The sequence below is a fragment of the Phacochoerus africanus genome, chromosome 16 (assembly GCF_016906955.1).
Source record: "Phacochoerus africanus isolate WHEZ1 chromosome 16, ROS_Pafr_v1, whole genome shotgun sequence".
Lineage (NCBI taxonomy): Eukaryota > Metazoa > Chordata > Mammalia > Artiodactyla > Suidae > Phacochoerus > Phacochoerus africanus.
The window spans coordinates 32,907,210-32,933,138 of NC_062559.1; the positions used below are offsets into that span (position 1 = coordinate 32,907,210).

A 25,929-nucleotide genomic window follows, 5' to 3' on the forward strand; every position below is an offset into this window, starting at 1 on the left:
TAATTTGGGTACATCAGGGCAAAATGGAGAAGAATTTTGCTTGGTGCATGTCTCTGCTTTGCCCAAGTTGCAGCAAAGTGATTTCTAGATGTGAGTGTTTGAAAAGGAGATGTGCCTGGGCATGGTGCTTTTACAAGTTCTTAGCTTTATGAAGTCCAGTTTATCAACTTTTTCTTTTATGGACTGTGCTTTTAGGTTCATATCTAAGAAATCTTTGCTCAACCCTAGGTCACAGAGATTTTTCTCCCATAGTTTTTCTTCTGGTAGTTTTATCATTTTTTTGCTTTTACATTTAGGTATGTAATTGAGTCAATTTTTGTTTGGGATAAAGTAAGGATTTTTTTTTTTTTTAATTTGGCTTTCTAATCATTCCAATAACCATTCGTTGAAAAGACTATTCTTTCCCTTGTTGAGTTGCCTTGGTACTTTTGTCCAAAATCAGTTTCTGAGTTCTCTTTTTTGTTCCAAATAACTGTGCTGTCTCACAAGATATTTTCTAATTTCTCTTGAAATTTCTTCTTTGACCTATGCAATATTTACAAGTTTGTTGTGTGGTATTGTAATATTTGGAGGATTTCCCACATTTCTTTATGTTATTAATTTCTAATTCCATGTAATCAGAGAACATAGTTTGTATGATTTTAGTCTTTTATTAAGCCTTTTTTTTGTGGCCTAGCATGTTTTACTGTGGAGTTGAATATCATATTTACTTGGAAAGAATGAGTATTCTGCTGTTGTTGAATGACAGTGTTCTATATAAAGATCAGCTAGTTCGGTTGGTTGGTGTTGGTCATGTGTCTATATGCTTGCTGATTTTCTAATTCTGAGAGAGTGATATTGAAAATCTCCACTAAAATTACTAAATTGTATATTTCTCCTTTCAATTCTGTCATTTTCTTGCCTCATGCATTTTGGGGCTCTGTTCCTGTGTGTATATACCTCTTCGGTTACACCTTCTTAATATATCAACCTTTTTATTATTATGATCAGCAACATAGTTGAATAGTTACAATAGAGATGTAATGGCTTGCAAAGCCTTACATTTTAACTCTCTGGCTCTAAGTTTGCCAACTTCTGTTTTAGACCAGTGCTTCTCAAACTTTAGTATGCATAGGAATCATGTGGGGATCTTGTTAAAATTCTGAAGACTAGAATTAAGTAATTTGTGGGAAGATCCTGAAACTCTGCATTTCCAGAAATCTTAAAGGTGATGCGGAAAGTCCTAGTCAGAGGTACACCCATTGAGTGGTAAGGTTTTAAGTTACCTATTCAAGACTAATGTGTATCTACCAGAGTTTTGTCTGCATTAGTTGCTATTTGGTAACTGCTGCCTGTGGTATAGGCATTATGTCTTTGATCCAATTTTTGCTTAACATTCCTAAATGATATTGATACTGATTAGCTTTTTTTCTTTTTTTCTTTGTCTCTTTTTAGGGCCACACCCATGGGCTATGGAGGTTCCCAGGCTAAGGGTTGAATTGGAGCTGTAGCCACTGGCCTATGCCACAGCCATGCCAGATCCAAGTCACACCTGCAACCTACACCACAGCTTATAGCAACACTGGATCCTTAACCCACTGAGTGAGACCAGGGATTGAACCTGTGTCCTAATGGATTCTAGTCAGATTTGTTTCTGCTGAGCCACAACAGTAACTCCCCTGGTTAGCTTTTTAATAATATAATCTAGATTCATGTTTCACATTTCTGTAAGAGTAATACTAAAATGTTAAACTGATCTTCCCCATTGTCCCATTAAAATATCCTTCAGTGTATGGATGCCCACTGGAAAAAGTACAATTCATCAATTTTTTTTTTCTTATATGAATCATCTTTTGATGTCATATCTAAGAAATCTTTGACCTCATTTGAGAAGAATCTCTGGCTAACCCCACATGGATAGCTTTGGTTTTTGTTAGTTTTACTGAGTTTAATAACATTTTCAGAATGAGTAAGTTGTTATCATTCCAAGTTATTTACACTAAAAAGCTTGAATTTTACCATTAACTTCTGTAGTGTTTTGTTCATAATCGCATTTCAATTTTAAAATGCAACATTACAGCTGTTGTGTCCTGCAGTTTGTATGATGTTCACTGAATATGCTTTTTGCTTTGTCTTTAGTACTTTTTTCCTTAAATAAGTCAATAAGAAGTACTTACCCAGTACCATAGCCATTTGGTGCTAGTTTTATTTCTTAACCACAGGGTTTTCTGAAATTGATACTTGACTATTCACATAAGGATAAAAAGAGAGGAGAATGTCTAAATACCCAAGGAGGCATACCCATAGCTTGCCTCTTAGGTGTAATGATTTTCTCTGAAATCTTTGATTTGAGATTTTATATGCCTTTCCTTGCCACCCACTGTCATTTGCAGATTCCCTGGGGCTTTGATGCAACAGCTTTTTGGAGGACCCCTTTGACTCAAACCAAAAAAAAAACATAATTACATTTAATTTCTCTGTAGGGGAAGCAATAGTAATCACTGGATTTGACAGAACAAGATCAACCTCACATCCAAGGAAGGGAGGGAATCCACAGATACTGCATGATTTCATTTCTAGCAAGATGGCTGAATCAGCCTTATTATTTCACGTAGCATGGGGAGTAGGGAGTTTTCAAAACTTTTGCCAAAACTAGAAGTACACATTTCGTAATTTTTGGTTTTGTTTCATTTGTCTTCCTAAAGTTTTGAGATATTTTAGATTAGTTGGGAGACACTAAGTCTTTTTATTTTTATTTTTTATTTTATTTTTTTTTCTTTTTAGGGCCACACGCATGGCATGTGGAAGTACCCAGGCTAGGGGGCAAATTGGAACTGCAGCTGCTGGCCTACACCACAGCCACAGCAACACAGGACCCAAGCCGCACCTGCAACCTATGCCACAGCTTATGGCAACAACAGATCCTTAATCCACTGAGCAAGGCTGGGGATTGAACTCACATCCTCATGGAACCAGTTGGGTTCTTAGCCTGCTGAGCCACAACAGGAACTCCTAAGACACTGTCTTGTTAGCTTGAAGGTATACTTTTTTTTAATTTTTTATCCATTCTGCCAGAACACTATGAAATGTTTTTTTTTCCCCTAAAACAGCAACAGTGATCTGAATATTTATTCATGAAATAAGAACGTGAATTTTTTCTTTACCCTGACTTTCCAGCTTTTAAAAATTAAAACATTTAATGACGAGATTTTTATTTTAATAATAAGACTTAACATTTATTAGTTTTTCGATGTCTTAGGTACAATTCTGTGTACTTTGTGTGTTTAATCCTCATGACACTCTGAAATAGGTACCATTATTATTCTCATTTTGTAGAGAAGTAACATGCTTGAGAGACTACATGGCTGGTGTGCATCCAGGCAGTCTGCCTTCATGGCATTCACTCCTAATCACTTTTCTTAAGTCCTTGTTTTAGAGTTGGAAATGCACATAGAGATTTAATGTAAACTCTTTATTTTGCCCATGGGGAAAAGTAAGGTTCAATAGACTGTCCAAGTTTGATTTCCATGACAGTGTTTCACCTTTATCAGGATTGTGGTCTAAAGAAAATTCTGATTTGCTATCTCAGTTAAGGCTACTAAAAAAAGAAATTTGTTTTCTAATGCATATTTTAGGTCTTCACTCTACAACAAGGTCTCCTAAATAGCTGTAGTCACTTACACTGCCAACTGGAGATTGGCACTTGCCGTCTCCCTCTACAGGGATTAAATCATGAGCTGCTGAAGCTGCTGACCTTCAACACCCCTGAAAAAAGTCGAGGTTGGAGATCAGGAGTGAGGTACTCTCTGCTCTGGGAAAATTGGTAGAACAGGTCTCAAGATATTTTCACATTTTTATGAGCATAATTCTTACACCTCATATCTAGAAAAGCACTAAAATCCTTCATGGTAATGTCAGCTCTTCATGACTAGCAGCAACCTTTTGCAAAATGTGTGCTTAACTGCATGTATATCCCCTTCACCAAAATCGCATATATACTGACCTTCCTTCCCCCTACCTGTTTGGAGCAGTTTCTCAGAGCCAGCTGAAATACTGCCCTCTGGGCTGTAATCCTCATTTTATCCCAAATGACAACTCTCATGTAGTACATTTTTTCTTTCAGTTGACAATATAAAAAATTAACCATCATTTAAATTTTGTCATTCTGCTCATAATATCTCATTTTGATTTAAAAATGCTTCATTGTAAACTACCATTTTACTGTTAGACATATTTCTAATCTATGGAATAAGCTTGTAAAATATCCCTCTTTTATAGACTTGGACTCAAAAGCTTAATTTGTTCATGTACACACAGATGGTAAGTGGCTAAGTTAGGAATGAACCAAAGTCTAACTCCAAAGCTTGAGTCCTTTCCTCTGCATCCTATTGGCTACATAAGGAAATCCATGCTTTAAAAACTAAAGTAGCTTTTCTAATGTTCTTAAATTTCTTGAACTAAGCAAAGTTTTGGAAGTTGCCTATTTCTCAGTATGGGTTTCTTATGTTGAAGAGCATAATATCCACATTTACATATTGCTTTAAAACATACATTTATATATTCTGTTTCTTAGTTAGACTTCTATGTATAATGTTTCCTAAACCTGGCTTACTTAAGGTGACTCAGACAGAAATATTTCTATACAAGCAATATTCGTATCTCTTATGTAAGAGCTAGGTTTTTAAAACAATGAGATTCCAATGTTAGGTAAACAGATTTTGTTCCTATTACCTGAGAAATTTTTAGGGTATGAAAATAATATCTTGACCATGAGTTGAAAGCCCAGCTGAATAGACATTAACTAATAACTACTTTTATGCAGTGGATATTAAAGTTGTTTATTAGTCTGCTATTATGTTCAGCTTATATCTGCTTCGAAATTTGAGCCATATCTTAAAGTTTGATAGTGAGCTTAGAGTGATTTATAGAAGCAAAGGAAGAAAAGTACCATACTTAACTAGTTTTGATCAAGTAAGTTGATCTCATTTGTTATAGGGAGTTGCTTAAACTGTAAGTTATACTCCAATGTCATAAATGACTTTTAGGTTGAAGTTTTGAATAAAGGGTTGCAGGCCAGTAAAATTGAAGCTTTCTGAATGTAGTGAATGGATAAAACATCAAAAATTTATTTGGGCTTCCCTTGGACATACTTGCCGTCAGTTAACAATGCAAATTTTTTGTATAGTTAAACTGTCCACTTCTGTCTGTGTGTTATCTTGATAGTATATTTAATATTGTTTCTTTAAACTCACTAAAAGTAGTTGTATTTAATGATTTTGTTCCTGATACATTTGCTTTTTAAAAATTAATTAGACTTACTACTTGAGTTATCTGCAGGTTGATTAGAAATTAACTTTATCGTTTAGGCAGTTCACTGTGAAGTTATAAACTGTTTAATACCCTTTTCTAATGGTAGAAACTGTATTTTAATTTCACAACAAAAATCTTAGTACTTGTAGCTTTAATAAGATTCTTTAATGCAGAAGTCAGTAATAACCATTGGTATTCTATACATATGAATATAGAAAGGCTAGTCTCTATAATTGACCTCTTTAGATAAATAGATCCAAGTTTAAAATAAATATTTCTAGGCCTGCTTTCAGGAATGAGAATTTTCATTCTCATTTCTGTATGAAATAAGAAAAATCGATAGGTAGCAAATTAATAAGAAGTTTTAAAGATGGGTTGACTAACAAAACAAAAAGAACATATTTTGATGGTACAGCATTCTAATCTTTTACCATTTACATGGTAAATTTAGTTCCCACTTTAAGTAGAATATCAAATTCCTTAATATTTATAAATTTTGTTTGATATATACTTTCTTCCCTGTCATGAAATTTCCTGATCACTCTTGTACAAAAGGCTATTTATAAACCTGAATTTCTAATTCTTACTTCTAAAAACTATCCTACTTAAGGATTAATGTGCAGAGTTTGTTTGTTTTTTGTTGTTTGTTTTTAAGGATGGTATTTCCTTGTTTCTGCTTTTTTTTTAATCTTGTAATTATGTCCTCATACCACAATAAACAGGCATGACTGTAAGATTATTGAGTAGACACATTTTCATTTGTCCAGAACATTTTTTTAAAATGAACTGTTTACTTTTAGGTAGCAATGCATTTGCCTTTACGATCCTTACCACTACTTGTTACTTCTACAGCTGCTTCACATATTTGCTTTTCTAACTCCTGAAAGCTTTTGTGACCCTTGCTATAAATTATAACACAGTGAATTACTTAGTTTCTTATATTGCTTATATTGCTACCTGGATCAGAGAAACACTAGTTATGTAAAATTGTAGGTAGAAGTATTGGTGATGTTATTTAGTGATTATTTTTTATAAATGGCTGATGTAATTTGAAAGTACAGCTCTTCCTCAGTATCTCCAGGAGATTGCTTCCAGTACCCCCTGTGAATAACAAAATTTGCAGTCCTTTCTATTCATGGTGTAGTACAGTTGGCCATCAATATAGGAGAGTTACCTGTCCACTGAAATACTTTAATATAAATAAAGGTTTAATTGGTCAAAGCATTTTCTTTTAAAGCAGAACAACATAGACAATAGAAGTTTTAGAAATTGAAAAGAAAGTAATGAAATTATCAATATTTATAGATAAGATGATTACCTGGTAAGCCTAAGGGTTAACTGAAAAACCAGTTGAAGTTGCTATAGTAATAATTATGAGAATTGTTGCATCTTTAAAGTTGTAAACTATGTTATAAAAGGGTGATTTTGCTCATTGATACATTTATCATTAACCCAACCAGTATAAAAACTATATAAATTCTCTTGAACTTACATAACTTGAATATGAGGAAAGAAGTGATAACGGAAATATATTTTAATACCATTTAGGTGGCAAATGATAACATGTAAATTTACACAAATCAGTATCTTGGAAATCAATAATCAGTTAGAAAATGTAAGGAAATGATTCTACTCATAGAACAACAGAAACATAAAATGGCTATAAATTGGTTTAAAAAGAAATTTAGGAAATTTTTATGAAGACTGTAAAACTCCACTGAAAGAAGATATGTGAAAAAAAAATACTGTCCCTTTTGGGATACGAAACTCAATACCATGCTTTACAGACATTCTTATAGAGGAAACAGTTTTCACACTGATCTGTACTTATGCTGCTGTCAAGAGGAGCAAAAGTCAAGAGGAGCTTCAGAGGTAGGGTCCCTGGTAACTCACCTCCCAATTTAAGATGGCACATTAAAGGAAAAGGATGGAGCCATGTACACGACATCAGTCATGAATTTCCATCCTAACACTGGATCATCCTAGCGATTTAACCTGGATTAAGTGGTCAAATCTGGATTAAGATATCTAGACTGGTAATGCCCCCAGCACCCTTTAAGAAACAAAAATCCTCTTGGAGGAGGTATAATTATCCTAGGTCTGAAATTAGTATATAACTTTTTTTGCATATGGTGTTCAGCTAATAAATGTAACCGTACACACACACACAGAATCAGGAGCCAGGAGTAGCAGAACCAAAAGAAAATAGACTGAAAAGTCTTGAGATACCGGAATTATCAAACACAGAGAAAGCCATCATACTTGGCAAATGGAAGAAAAATAAAAGCAGAGATACTACATAATGATAGGAAGTTGAAAAGTATAAAAAAGTTACAAAGCAGATTTGAAAAAGAACTAGAGGAAAGTTGTGGAATAAGAAAATAAAATACCTGAAATGCATTCACTGTACAAATTTAACAGATTAGACAAATGAGAAATGAGCATTAGTTAACTGGAAAATATAGTTCAGAAGAAGCAATGGAAGAAGCTCAAAGAAGGAAAAAATAGGGAGAACACAGAAGAAAAGGGTAAGATTCAAAGAGGGTAATACCTTGTGATCTCATGTGAGTTTTACTGAAGTCCTAGAAAGAAAACAAGAAATGAAGGCACAAGGAAATATTTGAAAGGATAGATAGGTCAGTGGAACAGTACAGTACAAAAACAGATATCAGAATTCCTGATTTATGACAGAGATGGTACAGTAAGGTAGAATGGTTGAGATTTTCAGTTACTGGTAATTAGACAATTGGACGTTCATATAAAGACTTAATTTGGACCTTTAGCATAAAAATCAGTTAAATTTGTATTGACTCAAATGCAAAGTGCAAAACAGTAAAGCCTTTTGAGGGTAATATAAAATACTTTCTTGACCTCTGGATGGAGGAAGATTTAACAAGGCACAAAATGACTACATTACACTTAAGAAGCAGTAACAGCATTAACAAAGTCAGAGTGGGGAAGGTATTTACATTGCAATGAACTCAATGAACTGTGCAACCAACAGTGCAATGAAACTCAAATCAATGATGAAAAGGCAGCCGCATGGCAAAATATTTAATACTTAACCAAAGACAAAACCCAAATGATCAATGATATTTAACATAATAATCAGAGAACTTGATATTTATACTGGTTTCATCATAGAGGAAAATTAAAAGGAATCTAAATACAAACAGTGGGGAATCAGCTAATTAAAGTATTATAAATATGTTAACACCATTTGGTCTGAACAAATAATTTAGGATTTAGTAGGCTTATAATATATTTAAAAGTTTGCAGAACATTATGTAATCCCACTTTGATAAAAATAAGTATTTGTGAATATAAATTGCATGACGTCTGGACACATTTTTAAAAGTTCACTGTGTATGGATAATGCTACTTGGAATCATTCTAATATCTTTTTACTTTGTTTCTAAATTGAGCATATAATGTATAATTTATATATTTGGTAACACAAAATGTACTCTAAATTGGGCATTATATCCATATTTCCATTTGGGGAGTTATCTTTTTTATTGAAATGCTGATCAAATGAACCACTTCTTACTCATGCACATAGGCACATAACTGTGTAGTATGTGCAGTAGCAATACAAAGAATGTGGAATATTAATCTGAACTGTAAAAATATAGATTAGGACTGAATGACTCTAATCCTTTCGTTTTTGTTTTTGTTTTTTTTTTCATTTAAGTGAGTTCTTTTGTTTGTTTCTTTTAATTGCGAATACTACCTAATGTTGTTATAATATTTCTCCTGCCTCTTTCCATTCTGTTTTTAGTTTCTTAAATATCCTTAATTTTTTTTATAGTTTTGAATTTACTCTAGAGAAAGTCTAAAACTTGTCAAAGGAAAACTGTTATAAATTTAATATGAGTGGAATTCATTTGGATAGCTTTAGGATTTTAAGGTTTTTAATTTCTAGACTTTCCACAGGGAAAAAGAAAACCCTTCTAAAATATATTTTCTCATAAGTAATTGTGTTATTTGAAAAACAATTTAGAGCATGTGGGTTTTAACAGGAAAGGATTTGTTTCTGGCTTTTTCTCTGTCATTCAAGAATGGTTATATTTTTATTTTGTCTTCGTTTGGGTGGGATGTTATTTGACAAATTTAAAAAAAGCATGATATGCTCTGTTTGTTTTGCCACGACTTCCAAAGAGCTTAGAGATAAATTTAGGGTTTGTTTTTATCCATGTATTCTTTGCTCTTTCAACTTATAATGGTTTTTAGGTCATTGTCCTTTTATCCTTTTTGGAAGTATGGGCAAAAGATAAATAAATATACATGTATGTAAGTATATATATATATATATATGTATATACACACACACATACATACATAAGTTCAGTCACATACTTTGTAAACATGCTATTTTAAACTTTTTTTTAGCCAACAAATGGAATCTTCTTGAGCATGTTTCTAATTGTTTTACCATTGGAATCCATGGCTCATGGTCTCTTCCATGAATTGGGTAATTGTTTAGGAGGAACATCTGTTGGATATGCTATTGTGATTCCCACCAACTTCTGCAGGTACAGTAACCTAGTTTCTTTAGTAATAGCTACTTGACTCTTAAATACTTTTATGAATATAAGATGATAGCTCATTTTTTCAAAACTGTAATATTCTCAAAATATAATCTCTTGCACTTTTTTAATTTATTCCAAATGTTTAAAAACTTATCTATTCTGAGTAACAATATAATCTTAAACATTCAATTAAAACTTTTTGATAAATGTGATTAGCTTGTATTTTAACTAAAAATCAGAAAATATACTTTGTTTTTAGAGAAGGATATCTTGTTTAAGAAAATGTCCTATGAAACAACATGGTGAAGTATTATAGAATGTACACTGGCCCTGAGCATCCTAAATTCTAGTTCTGTGTTACCTTGGGTAAACCATAACTTCTCTGAACTTTAGTGTCTTTATCTAAAATGCAAACAATAGGAGTTCCCATCAGGGAGCAATGGAAACAAATCTGAACAGGAACCATGAGGTTGCTGGTTCGATCCTTGGCCTCACTCAGTGGGTTAAGGATCCCATGTTGCCACGAGCTCTGGTGTAGGTCTCAGATGCAGCTTGGATCTGGCGTTGCTGTGGTTGTGGCACAGGCCGGCCATTGTAGTTCTGATTAGACCCCTAGCCTGGGAACCTCCATATGCTGCGGGTGTGGCCCTAAAAAGCAAAAATAAAATAAAATACAAGCTATCATTCTGCCCATAGCAGAGGAATGTTATGAAGAGCTAATGAGAATATGAATTTAAAAACACTGTCTACTAGAAAGTGTCATATAAATACTAGGAATTCAGAAACAATGGCAATGAAGTTACATATTCAATTCCAGTTTTATTTCATAATAATTTTGAACCCAAATGTATGGCAAGTCTTTTGAATCTGTAAGTATTGCCAAATTTTTACTTTTATTTTATAGTTAAGTACCTTTGAAATAGAAAAAAATAATTCCTTGCCATTAATGAATTCTGATGACCAAATAAGTATTCATTGTGATTTCCTTGGCGGGGTGGGGGAAGACTTGAAATCAAGTTTTTATCTGATTTCAAATATTTGACATAAAAATACAAAATAGACTATTTGTAGTAAATATTTTTTCCATATTAAAGGCTTGATTAAAAAGTTGAAGATTCTCATGAGAAGTAAAAGAAGTACATTTAAAAGTATCCCATAGAGTAAGATGTGATAACTCTGCAGAAAGAACATGTGGAAATAGTAATTTGCACATTTAGATTTTTATTCCATTATAATTTTTGATTACACGTTGTTTATTCTTTTGCTTTTTTGTAGCTATCAAATGACACAAATATGGGACAAAATATTTTATTCTTTTGATGAAAATTTTATAGTATTGATAATATATGAAACAAAATTTTCAAACTTCCTAGCAGAAATCTTGTTTCTGGATAGAAGTATTGATTTTTTCTTCCTCAAAATTGATTTGGTTCTGTAGTTTAAGACTTGATTTATCATCTTGACTAGACTACTGTTTTGCATTTTTGCATGTGTTCTGGTATCAGGTCTAAGTCTACAATTAGTATTTAGTTCATAGTATAAAGCAAGAGACCTAAATTTTAACAATTGTTTTAAACTATCAGTTATTAAAAGGTAAGTTCTTTTATCAGTTAGTAAAACCTGAACACAACTTTTTTATTTATTTACTTATTTATTTCTTTGCTTTTTAGGGCCACACCCGCAGCATATGGGGGTTCTCAGGCTAGGGGTCAAATCAGAGCAACAGCTGCCAACCTACACCATAGCCACAGCAACACCTGATCCAAGCCGCATCTGCAGCCTACATCACAGCTCACGGCAATGCCAGAGCCTTAACCCATTGAGCGAAGCCAGGGATCAAACTTGCATCCTCATGGATCCTAGTCACATTCGTTTCCGATGAGCCACAATGGGAACTCCTGAATACAGCTTTATAAAGATTGTCTTTTTCAGTGCAAAATTAAATATAATTTAAAATATTGCTTCCACACTTTGCAAATTTTTTTCTCAAGGACAAAGTAATTTTGATTCCCATCCAAGGTGTTCTTGAAACACTTTTGGGGTAAAATTAATACAGTCTTGCTTTTTAAAGTCTTGGTTAATATCTGTCATGTGGAAAGAAGATATGAATAAGGAATGAAGAATAGTACTACCTATATTTGGAGATACTCCTCCAGCTTTCAGTTTGCTTATTATTTTTTTTATCAATAAGAAACATAATTTTTAGAAATGAGGCTTTGATTTTCCAAGCTTAATTCTTGGCACTACAGGAAATTTAGGAAAGATTTTTTTTAAATCCTGCCATTTAGTTTGCAGCAACTTAGAATTCTTAGATAATTTATTATAAACGAAGAATGGGAATGTGACATAGAATGTATACTTCTTAAATATCAAAATAATCTTTTTTTCCCCTCCTTCTTCAGTCCTGATGGTCAGCCAACACTTCTTCCACCGGAACACGTACAAGAGTTAAATTTGAGGTCTACTGGAATGCTGAATGCTATCCAAAGATTTTTTGCATATCACATGATTGAGACGTATGGATGTGACTATTCCACAAGTGGACTGTCTTTTGATACTCTGCATTCCAAACTGAAAGCTTTCCTTGAACTTCGGACTGTGGATGGCCCTAGACACGATACATACATTTTGTATTACAGTGGACATACCCATGGTACAGGAGAGTGGGCTCTTGCAGGTAAGTCCACTTGCAGGCAGTTTCACTATTGTGAAGATATACCTATTCATGGAACTCTGTCCGTCACACTGAAACATTAAGTTTCCAGAATTCGCAATTCCTACTTCCTACAGTTTACCAAGTATACAAATGACTGTTTTGTTTTCCTTTTTCTCTAGCATACTTGTTTAGCATAATTTTAGTAATTGCTAAAGGTTTTCAGAATTATGTTTTGTATTAGAAGAAGGCTTGACTGCTTGACATGAGACTTATAAGTAATTTCCTTTTAAACTATTTTCAGAATTATTAAATATAGTTACATTTTTCAGAAGCTGATTGACTTGCCAGACTAAACTTCTAAGGCTTTAAATCTTGAGGATGTTGATTTCAGTAGTTCCTCACATATGCAGTTTTTTTATGTTAGAAAACTCACCATGATTTTAAGCAGTAAGTGATATGTTATGGTCGGAGTAGTGCTTAGGACAGGAGAACTTGGTTCTAACCCTAATTGCCCCAACAGTGTTTTAGGCAAATTTCTTCTCTCAGTTTCAGTTCTTTCGTCTGCATTTAGAGGGAGTAATATTAAATCTCCCTGCTAAGGGAAAGATGAAATTCATATACAAGTTGTTTTGTTGGTCTTCCAAACTGGAATAGAGAGCCTGTAAGTCAAAGGCTTTGTTTTATGAATTACTTGCGGTGCCTACAGGAAAGCCTGGCATGTAATAGGAGATGCTTAAGTAATAGATAGATGGATGAATCATTGAATCATGAAAAAAAGGGGGGTAATTTTCTGGTTTAGATTAGAAATACTTCTTTTAGGAGTTCCCATGCGGCTCAGCAGTAATGAACCCAGCTAGTATCCATGAGGATGCGGGTTCCAATCCCTGGCCTTGCTCAGTGGATTGATGCAGGTTCAATCCCTGGCCTACTCAGTGGGTTGAGGATCTGGCGTTGCCATGAGCTGTGGTGTAGGTCACAGTCATGGCTCGGATCTGGCGTTGCTGTGGCTGTGGTGTAGGCCGGCGGCTGTGGCTCTTATTCGATCCCTAGCCTGGGAACTTCCATGTGCCATGGGTGTAGCTCTAGAAATACTAAATAACAATTTAAAAAAAAGTAATTCTTTTAGACTTAATTATACTCTACTTTTTTTTCTTTAAGATAATTTAGATTTTTACACCACAAACACAAACAATAATCATAAAGTATAAGTAGAAGAAGATATTCATATCAAAGAAAAACATAAACAGAAGCATTACAGAAGTATGGAGACAGAGCACCAATATAAGAATTCCACAGAAAAGGAAACAAACTCCAGGATTAAAATAGAGATGATGTCAAACCATCATAGTCTCACTAATTTCATTCCAGATTGGTGATGAAAGTTTTGTCATAAAAATACTTTTATAATTTTTTGAATTTGCTAATAAGTATTGAGTTACTCAATGGCTGTCTAGAAGGAGTAAAGGCAAATTAGTACTTGGTACATTTGAAGCACAGCTACTCTGCTTGGTACTTTTTACACATTATTAGATTTAATTCTTTGAGGTAAATACTATCACTTCTATGTTCATTTTTCAAAGGATGAAATGAAAGCCAGTGGTCATACTACTACTTAGTGATGAAACCATGATTCAAGCCCACATCAGCTTGACCCCTAAAATCCTCATACATACATAAGTACACACGCACACACCCCCACACTGTACCATGTTGCCACCAAAGGTGAAAACCATGGAGGTAAAGAATCGTTCTAGTTAAGTAGGTATTTTGTTAGCATGGTAAACCCATTTTTCAAATACTGTGGTGTAGAGGAAGCTAGTCAACATTAAATCTACTTCAACAGTTTGTAAAATCATTTACTTGACCTATAATTTTTTAATAACACCATGTATAAAATAACTTTTTAACCTTTAAAGATATTTTAATTCCAGGTGAAGTATAGCATTCTGTATACTTTAGAGCACAAGGGAAAAAGTTCTAGTCAATTCAAAAATCTTTACAGAAATAAATATCAGACCTAAAGCAGGGATTAATTATTGAAAACTATGGCAGTGCTTATAATAAATCTTCCCAAATCAAATAGGGAGAAAAAAGGCTTAATTTTGATGGTCTTGCATATATCCATAGTTTTCAGTTATATAAGAAAGTAATTTTATTTATTTATTTTGTCTTTTTGCTATTTCTTGGGCCACTCCCGCGGCATATGGAGGTTCCCAGGCTAGGGGTCGAATCGGAGCTGTAGCCACCGGCCTACGCCAGAGCCACAGCAACGCGGGATCCGAGCCGCATCTGCACCCTACACCACAGCTCTCGGCAACGCTGGATCATTAACCCACTGAGCAAGGGCAGGGACCAAACCCGCAACCTCATGGTTCCTAGTCGGATTTGTTAACCACTGCGCCACGACGGGAACTCCAGAAAGTAATTTTAAGAGCAAACATGTTATACATTTATTGTTTAACATAAATGTTTTTCTACAGGTGCATTTTCTTAAATCTTTTAAAACTTATTTCAACTATCTAAAGATAGCTTTGGAAATAAATTCTAGATGTTCAGATTTACTGATATTTTTATTAGATTTTTCTTTTCCTGGGAAAAGTAATAGACACCAAGATAAATAGCATATATGTTAGAGTTCTTAAATTTTTATTCACTATGAGTTAAGAATAATTTATGAAGACCTAAACTTTAAAGTAGCATTATATTTTAGGTAAATATTTAGCAGTTACATTCTGCAGTGGTATCTTTATGACAGTTTTGGAAGTATGTCATTAATAAGTTGACCATTATAGAATTCTATTAGCCAGGAAGATTTGTTCCTGTATTATGTAACTTTTTTTGTGAGAGACTTTGTTGTAAAAGTAGAAAACAAACAAGAAAACAATGGAGAAAGCATAGCTTGACAAGCCTCCCCTTTCCCAAGGGGAATAGGTTTTCTCCCATAACTTAGCAACTATATTACTCCCCCACAGCCTGAGGCACCTGGCCCATTTGCAAGTTAAACCAGACCCATAGGCTGAGCCCTCTTTACAGTCAGTTCTTGGGCCTGCCTGAGATGGCCCTTGAAGGTTAATTCTATCTCAGAAATATTGTTAAGCACCCCTGCTCTGAAGAAAATGCTTTAATTCATTACAATCCAAGTGACAGAACTCTAAGCTCTAAAAATGTATTAGTAAGTATCTTTCTAAAAACCTCTTAAATAGAAACATCATGACTGGATTTTCTGTGAGCTAGAAATAGAAAGTTAAGAGCAGGTCCAGAACTTATGGAGAAAGAGAATCTGTATGTGCCCTTTATCCCATACTTTTACAGTACTTCTTAGAATATGTAGTCTTCTTACATATATGAGGTTTCATAATATAGAACCTGATAATTTTGCCTCTTTTCTTGAAGGTAAAAAACAATTATGGTAATAACAAGAGAGAAATAAATGAAAAAATGGAGATGAACCTTTAAAGCAGTTTATCACAGATAAACAAAGCCTTTAAAAAGCAGTCTCAAACTCTTGAACTGCATCAGATGGCTGTTATCTGAGATAAATGTAAGTACTTTGCATCTGGGCCAAAAGCCAAGTGCAACATAGAATCTATTCATAGGAGAAAGTGGAGCAAAACAAAACAAGAGAAGAGAAGTAGTTTAAAAGACTTTAATGCTGCTTTAAGTCTCTAGTTGATATCTAAAGAGCATGTATATAAGAGAATTAGTATAGAGGGGTAAAGAATATTTATTTAAATAGTTGTGGAAGGCAGGTTAGACAAGGATGTTATGTGACAGGTGGAATTTATATAACTCTTGTAATCTATGTCATCCTCTCATGTCCAGAGAAGTTTAATAAAATTGGCCGTAATGAAAAGTGAGCTTGATGTCTTTAAAAAGATATCTCTGGAGGTCTTTGTGAAGCAATACATTAGTAATATGTGAAGAACATTAAAATAGTGCCTCTGAGATTATATGCACATTACGAGCAATTCATGAAACAAATTTTTCATTGTCACAATCTTAAGATCTAGCAGGCTGATGAATAAAAGAGTACTAATTATTCATAAGAATGTGATACACCTGGCTTCAGAGGTCATATTATTTAATGACCTAAAGATTCTAAAGGATTCTCTCTCTCCAAATTGTCAGTTTGATAGTTTAACAAAGAGAATGACTGCTTTTGATAGAAATATATATTTTGAAGCCAGATTATTGGAGCTTGTATTAATAAATTGTAGCATATTATTTTTTTTAGTTATAAAAGTAAAATATACTCAATGCAAAAATTTTGGAAAATAATAAAGTATAACAAAAACCACCTGAAATCCAAACACCCAGAAATAACTACTGCTATTACATTACAAATGTAAAATTCATTGTTAGTTCTCAGGCCTTTGCAAAAACAGGTGGCAGGCTGGATTTGACTCCAAGCCATAATATCCTGCCCCTGATGTAGAGCAGCTTTGCTGTATAATTTTAATTTTGTTCACTAAATTTAATTTTGTTCACTAAATTTAATTTTATAAAATAATAATGTGATTGACAGGATAATTAGGGGTTCAGGGTTTTCTGTTTGTTTTTTACCTGAAGCTGAAAGTGTTTTCTGGTTTTAAAAATTCTTCTAAAAAGATATTTTGAAAGGTAGGCTCCTTCTATGTTTTTGTTTTTGGGGGGGTTGTTTTGCTTACATATTTAATTTTAAGAATTTAAAGAAAATACACTTAAAAAAGAAAGAAGAAAGGAGAAACATAGAATCAACTGGAAAACAAGGTTTAAAATGGCAATAAATACGTATTTATCAATAAGTACCTTAAATGTCAATGGACAGAATGCTCCAATCAAAAGACATAGAGTGGCAGACTGGATTAAAAAGCAAGACCCTGAAATACACTGCCTTTGAGAGACTCACCTTAGGGCAAAGGACATACATACATTGAAAGGGAGGGAATGGAAAAAGATGTTTCATGTGAATGGAAAAGACAGGAAAGCAGGAGTTGTAATACTCATATCACACAAAATAGACTTTAAAACAAAGGCCATAAAGAAAGATAAAGACACCATTTAATGATAAAATCAAAATTCAAGAAGAGGATATTACACTTGTCAATATACATGCCCCTAATATAGGAGCACCCAAATACATACTAACAAACATAAAAGGAGAAAAGCAATGGAATACAGTAATAAGTAGGAGATTTTAACACCCCACTCACATCAGTGGACAGATCTTCTAGACAGAAAATCAGTAAGGTGACAGAGACCCTAAATGACACAATAGAAAAATTAAACTTAATTGACATTTTCAGGACATTACAGCCAAAAAAAAACCAGAATATACATTCTTTTCAAGTGCGCATGGAACATTCTCAAGGATTGACGACATACTGGGGCACAAAAAGAACCTCACCAAATTTAAGAGTAGAGAAATTATTTCAAGTATCTTCTCATGAAACTAGAAACCAACCCCAGGAAAAGAAATGAGAAAAAACTGACTGGATAAAGACTAAACAACATGCTACTAAAAACCAATACATCAACAAGGAAATCAAATGGGAAATTTAAAAGTACGCCAAGACAAATGATGAAAACACAACCATTTAAAATCTATGGGATGCCACAAAAACAGTGCTTAGAGGGAATTTCATAGCAACACAATCCTTCCTCAAAAAAGAAGAAAAATCTCAAGTGAACAACTTAACCCACCACCTAATTAGAAAAAAAGAAGAACAAACAAAACCTAAAGTCAGCAGAAGGAAGGAAATCATAAAGATCAGAGAAGAAATCAATAAAATAGAGATTCAAAAAAAAAATAGGAAAAAAAAGCAGTAAAACCAAGAGCTGGTTCTTTGAAAGGGTAAACAAAATTGATGGGAAACTTCTGGCGGACTCACCAAGAAGAGGAAAGAAAGAACTCAAAATAATAAATGAAAAAGGATAAATCTCAATGGATACTGCAGAAATACCAAAAAAAAAAAAAAAAAAAAACCCCACAGAGAATACTGTGAATAATTTTATGCTAACAAATTTGACAACTGAGAAGAAATGGACAACTTTCTAGAGACATTCATCCCACCAAAACTTAATCAAGAAGAAGTAGATCAGAAGTTCCCACTGTGTCTCAATGGTTAACAAATCCAACTAGGAACCATGAGGTTGCAGGTTCAATTCCTGGCCTTGCTCAGTGGGTTAAGGATCTGGCAATGCCATGAGCTGTGGTGTAGGTCACAGTCAAGGCTCGGATCCCGAGTTGCTGTGGCTCTGGCGTAGGCCAGTGGCTACAGCTCCGATTTGACCCCTAGCCTGAGAACCTCCATATGTTGCGGGAGTGGCCCTAGAAAAGGCAAAAAGACAAAAACAAAAAAAGAAGTAGATCAATTGAACAGACAGTCACTAGAAATGAAATTGAATATGTTATACAAAACAACACTCCCCACAAACAAAAGTCAAGGACCAGATCACAGGTGAATTCTGCCAAACATACAAAGAAGAACTAATACTCATCCTTCCTAAACTTTTCCAAAAGGTTGAAGAAGAAGGAATAATTCCAAAGACATTTTATGAAGCCACCATCAATCTAATACCAAAACCAAAGTTACTACCACAAAAGAAAATTATAGGCCAAAATCCTTGATAAATATAGATTGAAAATTTCTCAACAAAATTTTAGCCAGCCAAATCCAGCAACACATAAATACACCACGACCAAGTGGGATTCATCCCAAGTTTACAAGGATGGTTCAACATATGCAGATCAATCAATGCCATACACCACATTAACAAAAGAAAAGCATAGACTTGGAGGAAAGACTTGTGGTTTCCAGGGGAGACGGGGAGGGAGTGGGATGGACTGGGAATTTGGGGTTAATAGAGGCAAACTATTGCCTTTGGAATGGATAAGCAATGAGATCCTGCTGTATAGCACTGGTAACCATATCTAGTCACTTATAATGGAGCATGATATGAGAAAAAGAATGTATGTATGTGTGTGTGACTGGGTCACCTTGCTGTACAGTAGAAAATTGGCAGAACACTGTAAACCAGCTATGATGAAAAAAATAAAAATCATTAAAACCCTCAGAAGTCAAAAGCCACATGATCATCTGAATAGACGCAGAAAAAGCATTTGACAAAAAAAAATCCAACGTCCATTCATAAAAACTCTTACAAAAGTGGGTATAACATAATAAAAGCCATTTATGACAAACCCACAGCCAATATGCTACTCAACAGAGAAAAGCTGAAAGCCTTCCCACTAAAATCTGGAACAAGATAAGGATGCCCACTCTCACCACGTTCATTCAACATAGTATTGTTAATCCTAGCCACAGCAATCAGACAAACAAAAGAAATAAAAGGTATCCAAATAGGAAAAGAAGCGGTAAAATTGCCACTCTATGCAGATGACATGATACTATATATAGAAATAGAAAACTCTAAGGACTCCACACAGAAACTGCTGCAGCTGATCAATGAATTCAGCAGAGTAGCATACACAAGATTAACATTGAGAAATCAGTTGGATTTCTGTATTAGAAAAGGAATATAAAATACCTTTTAAAATTGCATCCCAAAAAATCAAATACCTAGGAATAAACCTAAGGCGGTGAAAGACTTACATGCTGAGAACTATAAAACATTTATCAAGGAACTTAAAGAAGATGTAAAGAAATGGGAAGATATTCCATGCTCCTGGATTGCAAAAATTAATATTGTAAAAATGGTCATACTACCCAAAGCAATCTATAGATTCAATGTAATCCCTATCAAATTACCCATGTCATTTTTCACAGAACTAGAACAAACAATCCAAAAGTTTATATGTAACCATGAAAGACCAAAATTGCCAAATCAATCCTGAGGAACAAAAACCAAGCAGGCAGCATAACTCTCTCAGACTTCACACGATATTACACAGCTACTGGTCCAAACAGACATACCAACCAACAGACCCGAATAGGGAACCCAGAAATAAACCCAGATACCTATGGTCAATTAATCTTTGAAAATGAGGGCAAGAATATAAAATGGGCAAAAGACAGTCTCTTCAGCAAGTGGTGCTGGGAAAACTGGACAGCCACATGTAAATCAATGAAACTAGAATACACTCTCATACCATGCACAAAAATAAACTCAAAATGGCTTTAAAGACTTAAAGATGAGACAAGACACCATAAAACCCATAGAAGAGAACATAGGCAAAACATTCTCTGACATCAACCTTAGAGATGTTTTCTCAGGTCAGTCTCCCAAAGCAACAGAAATAAAAGCAAAAATAAACCAATGAGACCTAAGCAAACTGACAGGCTTTTGCATAGCAAAGAAAACAATTTAAAAAAAAAAAAGCCTACAAATGGGAGAAAATAGTTTCAAATGATGCAACTGATAGGGCTTAATCTCCAAAATATACAAACAATTCATACAACTCAACAGCAAAAAAAGAAACAATGCAGTTGAAAAAAGGGCAGAGGACCTGAATAGACATTTCTCCAAAGAAGATATACAGATGGCCAACAGATACTGAAAAAATGATCAACATCACAAATTATTAGAGAAATGCAAGTCAAAACTACAATAAGGTGCCACTTCACCCTGGTCAGAATGCTCATCATTAGTAAGTCTACTAATAACAAATGCTGGAGAGGGAGTGAAGAAAAGGGTACCCTCTCACTGTTGATGGCAATGTAAATTGATATAACCGCTATGGAAAACAGTATGGAGGTATCTTGGAAAACTAAAAACACAACTACCATATGACCCAGCAATCCCACTCTGGGGCATATGTCCAGACAACACTTTCATTGAAAAAGATACAACATGCACCCTTTTGTTCATAGCAGCACTATTCACAATAGTCAAGGCATGAAACAACCTAAATGTCCACTGACAGATGAATGGATTAAGAAGATGTGGTATATATACACAATGAAATACTACTCAGCCATAAAAAAGAACCAAATAATGCCATTTGCAGCAACATAGATGGAACTAGAAACAGTAATTATACTAAGTGAGGTAAGTCAGAGGGGAAAGGCAAAAACCATATGATATCACTTATATCTGGAATTTAATATATGACACAGATGAACCTTTCTATCATAAAAGAAACTAACTCATGGAGAACAGACTTGTGGTTGCCAAGGGGAATGGGGAGGGAATGGGAAGGCCTGGGAGTTTGAGGTTAGTAGATGCAAACTATTACTTTTGTAGTGGATGAGCAATGAGATCCTGCTGTATATTACAGGGAACTATATCTAATTACTTGTTATGGAACATGATGGAAGATAGAAAAAGAATGTGTGTGTGTATATATATATATATATATATATATATATATATATATATATATATATGATTGGGTCACTTTGCTCTACAGCAGAAATTTACAGACGATTGTAAATCAACTGTAATTTTAAAAAAGTACACAAAAGAGTCTTCTTAGTAAGAGATGTCAGAAATTCTTGCTGTACTGAATTTTCTTTTCTTCACAGGTGGAGACATACTACGCCTTGACACACTTTAGAATGGTGGCGAGAAAAGAATGGTTCCTTCTGTTCCCGACTCATTATCATATTAGACAGTGAGAATTCAATTCCTTGGGTGAAAGAAGTGAGAAAAATCAATGACCAGTATATCGCAGTGCAAGGAGCAGAGTTGACAAAGCCAGTAGATATTGAAGAAGCTGACCCACCACAGCTGGGTGACTTTACAAAGGACTGGGTAGAATATAACTGCAACTCCAGTAATAACATCTGCTGGACTGAAAAGGGACGCACAGTGAAAGCAGTGTATGGCGTGTCAAAACGGTGGAGTGATTACACCCTGCATTTGCCAACAGGAAGTGATGTGGCCAAACACTGGATGTTACACTTTCCTCGTATTACATATCCACTAGTGCATTTGGCAAATTGGTTGTGTGGTCTGAACCTCTTTTGGATCTGCAAAACTTGTTTTAGGTGCTTGAAAAGATTAAAAATGAGTTGGTTTCTTCCTACTGTGCTGGACACAGGACAAGGCTTCAAACTTGTCAAATCTTAATTTGGAACCCAGAGTGGAATATTACTGAGAGTACGTACTACCAGTTATCGCTAACTTGCCATTTTTTTGTATATTTTTATTTGTAAAAAAAAAAAAAAAAAAAATCTTGCTACTTCTGTTGTGTTCTCATTTTATCTTTTCTCAAGTAATTGTGTATGTAAGGTGTTGGAAATAAGCATTATTTTGTACTAAAAGTATGTAGGGAGTCACAGATGCTGACTTTGTACATGTATAAGAGATGTTAAAAATAATTACAATGCACTTTGAGGAATGTTTGCATATGCCTCTGATTAGAAAGGAGACCCTTGTCTCTGCTCTGCAGTGGCCAATGAAGAATTACTGATGCCTTATTTTCTAGGCATAGATTAGAGAATGTAAACCGGACAATTTGTTTACTGTTATATAAGAAAACTACCAATTTGCTTATAGAAGATTATTTTTTGTGAACAGTAGGTTTGGGTCCAAGACCATTTGAAGCATTACAGACTCTTTCGTAGAAAAGGAAAAAAGGAAGAAGTCTGGCTTAAAATGAATGCAAAATTTGCTTATAGTCCATCACATTTAGATTCTTGGTTATGACCTGTCACCGGTATCACAGAGAAGCCCAAATCACTATTTAGGTCAAAACATTCTTCATGTGGGTAACTGTAAGAAGCTAGAGCCTACAAATTGCTCCTTCAAGTCTTGTTGGGGGCCTCTGAAAGCACTGGCAAAGAGTCTTTCTCAGGGTAACAATGTTTTCAGCTACAAATTCGTTCCAGATAAATTGTCTTCCCTTCTAAAATTAGTCTTAGGAAAGAAATCTAGCACGTTGTCATTGATTTAGGCTATTTTCTGTATTCAGAAGCGATTTTAATCTTTTCAGAGTTAATGCTCTGCCATGAAAACTATTTTTCAAATCCCCTTTAGTGGTAACATTTTTTTCAACTGAAGGTCAAAGGATTGGAAACAGGTCATTTTTTTTTTTCTTGTATACATGTATTATGTAAAAAAAGTATTCGTATTGATGATTTTAGTTCAGCAGAATGGTGTGGTTGAAATTTTTAAAACTTGATTCAGTGTTTTATCTGATTAAAGCAAGCAAGGATCAGAATATCTCCTAAGAGGTAATTTACCTTCTGTTCCCTTCCAGTAATCCTTACATTCTAAGTTTTCATCTCTGAGAAATAACAAGGAGGGAGAAAAATTACATTAGGGGATAATCTAATCTTTGTTGTTTAAATGGTGTGACTTCTCACCATCAAAAGCCATTTTTCTAGCCTCAGAGAGAGGAAATAATGCCTCTACCATTTTCTACCTGGTGACTTGAAAATTGAAGTTTTAGTTAGGAAGTCACTTAGCGTCAGGGAACTTGTATACCACTATCTATGCAGCATTGTTATATAGTCTGATTATTTCTATGTTTTGAGTATGATTTTCCTAATGTTCTGAATAAAATTTTGTCAAAAATTAATTTTTGACATATAATGTGCAAATAAATAACAGTTGTTCACTATCTGAGTGTACTGACAGGGATGGTCACAGAAGTGTTCATGAACTAGAGTTCATGTTTAGTAAGTAGCAGGTTGATTTTTCCAATATTTGGTTACATGTTTATATTAACATCAACCAAATCAAACAGTATAGTGTTTCATTACTATTCATAAATAGTGTAGCAGAAAAGCCAAGTGTTAAAATTATGAGCTTACAGCTACAAGACGTTAAATTAAGTAAAATCTCATTTAAATTCCTGAGCAAATTCACTCGAACAAAAGCATATATCCCTTTACTGAGAAAGCCAAATATAAAAGTATAGCTTACATTCTTTATAAAGTGGTATTAAAATTTTACTAAAAGGCATAATCAAAAGGTAGCAGGACATTTTTACACTCACAAAGCTAATGGTTTGATGTATATTTTCTATGAAAGTACAGCTGAAAAAGAGCTGGATTAAAAATGTGATATGAGCCAATTTACTAAATTTGACAAATTCTCCTACCCAAACAAAAAAGAAACTATAAATAAATGACTCTTAGGAGATGGCATCCTAAATTAAAGATGCCAGTTTTAAAACATGAAAGTAAATGTATATAGAGAAGAAATATTATAAGAAGGACAGATTGGTTACTTTTACCTAAAGATTAAAAACAGTTCTGGTAATTAATGAGATTAATTTTCTATGGCTTCCATTTTATATATCATATATTTAGGAAGGAGTTACTTGAAGTGATAGAAATTATGTTAGGGCAAAATTTTATCATTCCACTAAAAAGAAATAGATAACATAGAGATGTTTTTCAACATAATGTTGACTTTGTTTCCTTATATGATACCTTACTAAAACCACAGAAGCAGTCCTGTTTGAAAAATCTTTTTAAGGGAGTTCCCATTGTGGCTCAGCAGTTACAAACCCAACCACTCTCCACGAGGATGCAGGTTCAATCCCTGGCCTCTCTGAGTGGGTTAAGGATATGGCATTGTCATGAGCTGTGGTATAGGTCACAGATACGGCTTGGATCCTGTGTGGCTGTGGTATAGAGGCAGCTGCAGCTCCAATTTGACCCCTAGCCTGGGAACTTCCATATGCTATGAGTGTGGCCCTAAAAAGAAAAAAAAAAAACCCAAGACAAAAAAGTGCACATTGTTACATGATAAATTAAGGAGCCAAGTTTTATTCATAACTTTCCAGTTATGCTATTATTTCATTCAAATTTTGTTTTAATTTGCTCTGACTAAACTCTTCCTGAGATATTAGTGTTATCTTTGCATAGCTTTCTATCTCACTCTTAATAAATTTATACAAAATCCTATAGAAAAGAACTTTTCAGAACACCATTTTTATGATGAGTGTTTTCATAAGTTATATGCTTTTAAAAAGTTACATTGCTAGTAAAATGCATTTATATTTAATTCATTTGTGGGTAGATTTTTTTTTTTTTTTGGAGTAAAACCTTCATTAGAATCTATTTGTAACTGTACATTTTGTTTATAAATTTCAGTTTAAATATATTTGCTGTTTTGGATACTGCCTTTTTATAGTATTATTTCACACTTAGAGCTTAGTCTCTTTCAAAGTAATGTTTTACATTACCACTCCACAGGTGACATAAAGTTAATATGTATGCCAGATGAAAATAGCTTAATTTAAACATGTGGTTAGGCATATTGATGGTAAATGCTCAAAGGAGTTTGGTTTGGCGGTACTTTTTAATGTTTGCTCCATTGGGAAGTTACTGGACTGTCATCTCTTTTCAGGCAGAGCCTTACACATCCTGGTATTTCAGGTACACAATTACTCAGAAGAGTGCCTTGCTCCTAAGAGGTATATAAAACAGTGTTTTTGACTGAGTGAATGAATTCAGAACCCTAAGGAGAAATTGGAATAACTTGATTGTAAATTATTATATTTCTTGACAGTTTAAGTGGCTATCATTTCAAGATCCTCATTAAGAATTACCA

At 34.1% G+C, this 25,929-nt stretch overlaps 1 protein-coding gene across 1 annotated transcript in view; it reads left to right on the forward strand.

Annotated features, from left to right (window-relative positions):
• The window catches only part of TMEM168 (transmembrane protein 168), a 31,165-nt gene extending 7,221 nt beyond the window's left edge, over positions 1 to 23,944 (forward strand). Inside the window, 4 exon segments of the mRNA XM_047763389.1 lie at positions 9,682 to 9,824; positions 12,224 to 12,498; positions 21,945 to 21,971; positions 21,974 to 23,944. Of these exon segments, the coding sequence (XP_047619345.1) occupies positions 9,682 to 9,824; positions 12,224 to 12,498; positions 21,945 to 21,971; positions 21,974 to 22,491 (963 nt within the window). The 3' untranslated portion in view covers positions 22,492 to 23,944.
• Positions 23,945 to 25,929: the final 1,985 nt, after the last annotated feature.